The 5,000-nt window shown below is 36.0% G+C and overlaps 2 protein-coding genes across 2 annotated transcripts in view; both read left to right on the top strand.

Moving 5' to 3' along the window:
* The window catches only part of nedd4a (NEDD4 E3 ubiquitin protein ligase a), a 33,330-nt gene extending 33,299 nt beyond the window's left edge, over positions 1-31 (top strand). The window contains 1 exon segment of the mRNA XM_043264452.1: positions 1-31. This exon segment is cut by the window's left edge and continues 1,118 nt beyond it. The gene's annotated coding sequence lies outside the window, so the exon portion shown is untranslated.
* Positions 32-4,976: 4,945 nt separating this feature from the next.
* prtga (protogenin homolog a (Gallus gallus)) overlaps positions 4,977-5,000 on the top strand; it is a 36,232-nt gene continuing 36,208 nt past the window's right edge. Inside the window, exon 1 of the mRNA XM_043264318.1 lies at positions 4,977-4,998. Within this exon, the coding sequence (XP_043120253.1) occupies positions 4,977-4,998 (22 nt within the window). The remainder of the gene's footprint in view (positions 4,999-5,000) is intronic.

The following is a 5,000-nucleotide window of genomic DNA, read 5'->3' as shown; positions in this document are numbered from 1 at the left end:
GGAAAATTAATAAAACGAAAATGACTTCCCATGTGGTGCCTTCGTTAAGGTTTGTGTGGTCTTCGAAGGGGTCATCGGACGCAAAGTTCATTTAAAGTTGTGTTAGAGGTGTGTACATATCCACCCAGTGTGTTTTTTTAAATCAGTTTTAAAAAATCTTTCAAATCAGGCTATTCTTAAATTCCTGGCAGAATTACGTAGTTCTGCACAAGCCCCGCCCACAAATAATTGATTGACAAGGCCTTTTACCTTAGCCCCGCCCTGATTTATCTGTCATCAGTTCGTCATTGCGTGGACTCCGGTGCAGGGGAAACCCAGATGTCTCAAATTAAGCGATGGATGTGTTTAGTTAATGGATGTAGCAATGAATATAGCAGTCGCCATTGACTCCTAAACTGCTGAAGACGCAGAGGATTATTTTCGTTATTATTAACGTTATTTTCGTGTGAAGGAAACGCACTGATCCACGCGTTCACGCGAATCTACGAAAAAAGTAAGTACACGGGTTTTATTTCATGAATCTTTGCGAATCGCTTTTCCTAACGCGCTAGTTTGCCAGTTTCTCGGCTGATGTACGCTGCCGGAAGTCACTCCACGGACGAGAGGGGCGGGGTCAGCAGAGCTCATTAGCATTTAAAGCAATATGCACTAAATGGTTGATGAAAAGAGCCGATTTGACAGGGGTAAAAAAAAACATTTACTATCACACTATCATTAAGAAAGTATTTTATAGATTTTTCATTAAGACCTTATCATATCCACTTGTGCAAAATGAGCATCTGACGGCCCCTTTAAGAGTTATCAGCTAAGCAGTTCTCATAATACGTGAAGAGTTTAGATGCAAACTCTCTTTTCTTTGAATTTTTATGCAGTATATTTCAGTTATTATATGCAGTTATTTCACTTAAATGACAGAAAAAAAATTAAAGTGTTTTAAAAAAGGAAGGAGTTTTAATTATTACTAATAATTAGCATTTACTTATACAAATGGTATTGAATGACATTAATTTTTTTACATTTGTATTGTATATTTATTTTGTTTTTACATGTAGTACTTTTTATTTTTGGACAAATGTGGTTGTTATTTTTTTATTATTTATTTATTTGTTTTATCATTATATAATATTGAATAACATTTCTTTAATTTTATTGTTATGGTTAGTACTTTTATACAAATGGTACCGAGTAACTTTATTATTATACAAGCTGCATTGACTGACATTTTAGTTATTTGTACTTTTATGTGTATTATTTTAATTTTATACAAATGGTATCTACACACACACACACACACACACACACAAATAAATGTCATTTTCAATAAACTCTTCTCCTGACAATTATTGTAAAGTTATGTATTTAATATGGCCCGTGATGCAGTTCTCTAGACGTCCACGAGGCGTCACTAGTTGGCGGACCCGGATGCGTCGCCGCTGATTTCTGTCAAAAGGAGGCGCAATATCGCTGTAAACCACTTTACCATACTTAACAGCATGTGCATAAATAGTATTTAATTGATCTAATACTTGTTGGAGTTATACCTTCACTCCGCATGAGGTGAAATACATTAAAAGATATGTTTAAAAACAATGTTAAAGAGTGAGATTGCTGGGTGATGCAGAGGTCGCTTTTTTCGGCCCGTTTGCATCAGGAGTGAGTGACAGTGCCGTTGTTTCCCCCTTTTCTCTTCTCCTTTCTCTCCCATCCCCCTTTATGCCCACAGTCCTGCAGAGGTCAGCTGATGGGTCACACACCATTTCACTCAACCTCTCGGACACTGTCGGGGTCAGAGGGGTGGGGCTTTCTTCCGAGGGGCGGGGTGATGTGGGAAAGTGTCCAGTGAGAAGGGTCCTAGAACACACGCCGGATCTTCTTTCGCTCTGTTGTGAGGATCTCGTATTGATTTGATCTCTTATTGATCGGATCTCATGCATTAGCATATTAGCAGTCGCTGCCTCCAAAATGAAATGGAATAAATGATGGATGACAACTCTACTCAACAAATTTACTCACAGTCGCATTTCTTCCATTTTTATTGTGAGAATTATTCATAATTATTTTATTGTAATTACTGATCATTAACTTATATTTTATTATTATGTCTAATTATACTTCTATACATGCTGTCAAACTATCAATGGCATCCAAAATAAAATATGTGTACTATTTTTGTTGAATACATAAATACACACACACAGTATATATTTTGGAAATATTTAGATGCATATGCATTTGTATATTTATATTATTATAATATATAAACTTAACTTTTTTTAAATATATACATGCTTGCCTTAGTATTTATATATGCATAATACAAATGCACAGCACACACACTCTTACGTAAAAAAACATACTTTTTTTTGTATATATTTTGGAAATATTTAGATGCATATGCATTTGTATATTTATATTATTATAATATATAAATGTAATTTTTGTTTAAATATATACATGCATGTCTTAGTATTTATATAAGCATAATAAATATGCACAACACACACACACTCTTACATAAAAACCTTTTTTTTTTTTAGTATATATTTTGGAAATATTTAGATGTATATGCATTTGTATATTTATATTATTATAATATATAAACGTAATTATTTTTAATATATACATGCATGTCTTAGTATTTATATATGCATAATAAATATGCACATAATAAATATATAAATATATTTTTTTTTACATTTTAAACATTTCTGTTAACTACTCAAAACAAACAAACAAATAAAAAAATATATATTTTTGGATAAATAGACCAGATACAGTTTTGTGGTTTTTTTCTCTGTTTTCTGACTGTGGGAAAGTGAACTCGGGCTCTTTTCTCCTGATGTGTCACTAAGCAGATGTATTGTTCTCCCTGACCTGAGTCCGAGCAGAACTATTGTCCGGCCGGTCAGAGAGTCCGGAGGGAGAGCGAGGGTCAGGGGAGGAGGAGCGAGAGGAGAGCGGATCAATACTGCTCCTTCAGTCTGCAGCTGTCCGGCTCGACCCATCCATACTGAGCTCATCACAGCTGAGAGAGGAAGAAAACTCAAATAAGACAGCTGACCGGCACACAGTCGTCACGGGCCCTCATTTCCACTCTTCAGAGACTCAAACGCTGATTTTTGATTTTTGAGACACAGATTTAGACACACGAGGAGAACAAAAAAGTCCTCATGAGTAATGCACATCCATAATAAAGTCTGTGTTTACGTGATGTGTGTGTTCAGGGTAGCTGCATAGAAAAATACACACATGCATGTATACAGCTGAGGAAAAAGTAATGTTTACAACAAATAAATACATCGCTGCTCATTGCATCTGCCCTTTAATTGATATAACATCCATACTTGTACATTTGCACATAATCCGCTGTCTACCTTTACATAGCTACTTTTTACATATATTTTATATATATATATTTTTTTAATTTATTATATATTATATATTTTTATATACACACACACACACACACACACACACACACACACACACACACACACACATATATATATATATATATATATATATATATATATATACTATATATATATATTACTGTAAACTGCATGCAAAAGAGAATTTTATAATTATATAATATAGAAACAGTTTATAATGCCTTATATTCATGTTATTTCAAGTTGTAAAATATTTTATTTAGAAAGAATCATTCAATCATTAAGATTTTATAAATAATACAAACGATAATAAAACTATATATAATAATTGAATCCGCTGATCTCTGCTCATGAATATCGATCTCTGAACATCTGTTTTCAGGAGCGGGAATCCCTGTGACGTCACGCCGCACGCGGAGCGTTCCGCAGACGGAGGAATCTCCTCGCTCTCTGATGTGCCGCGTCACGCCGCGCGCTCCCGGGGACCGGTGCTCCTCCGCGGGAAGTAGTGCGCTCGCTCGCGGCGGTCAGCGGCGCCTCGCGCTCCGTCCAGTCAGAAAGCGTGTGGAGCTCGAGTCCGCAAGCCACGGGCTCAGGCATGCTCGGACCAGCAGAGTAAATGGCGTCTTTCAAAACGGATCTATACCAGCATCTGCTGTTCCTCGTGCTATTTCTTTTAATCTCAGGTGAGGGCGTTTATTTCATATTCGCAGGAAGAGATATGAGTTGGGTGTGAACTTAAATGTCCGGGATGAGGGACTTCATGCTCTGAAACTTAAAACGGGCATATAAAACAGAATTAAATGTATATGTATTTACCTTTATTTGTAAAAAAAAAAATGATTGAATGATCAGACGCTGATTGATACATTGATTTTTCTCAGTCGCGCACGAGGAACACAATGTAGCAAACTTCAAAGCAGTCGTGCAGATGTTACGCGTTTCGAGAGATTGCATGGCTCTTCTGATCACAGAGGCTTATTGCACGTTCACACTTTCCTAAAGAAGTTTATTAAAATGTGTTTTATGCATCATTCGCATACGTTGTTGTATTATTACGTGCACAATCAGACGGATGAAGCGCGCGTGTTCTTTTCTTTGGTGAATGTTTAGGAGCAACGTACGTTAATCACAATATCTCACATGCATCTAATGATATGAAAGCTTTTTGAGTGTCTCTTAATGATAATAACAAGCCTGCGTGATATAACGCTCAACAGATTAGTGCTAGTGATAGATGCACGAAATGATATTTATGCACTTTCATATCAGACTGAATGCAGTATGACAGCCATTCTCAACATTTGATAAAACCTGAATCATTTTATATTGTGAAAGTTAGTATCTTCCTTCTACTTATTTTTCTTTACGCACAAAACTTCATAACGGTGCATTTCATAAATATACTAAAAACGCATAACATTACAGTCGCGAAATGCTCTTTTTTTTTAGACCGTTTACATTTTTTGGGTGTTTTTCTGCTCTAGTCAGGGCAGGCTGCTAAATGTCGTGTGAATTTCACGCTGGGAATGAATTACAGCTCTTCTTTAGACGAGGATCGAGTCTCTTCTGACTTCATGAGCCATGAATAAGAGGATTACAGCGAGT

This window comes from Puntigrus tetrazona, chromosome 18, assembly GCF_018831695.1.
Source record: "Puntigrus tetrazona isolate hp1 chromosome 18, ASM1883169v1, whole genome shotgun sequence".
NCBI classification, from domain to species: Eukaryota; Metazoa; Chordata; class Actinopteri; order Cypriniformes; family Cyprinidae; genus Puntigrus; species Puntigrus tetrazona.
This window is presented reverse-complemented; position numbering and strand designations above follow the sequence as displayed.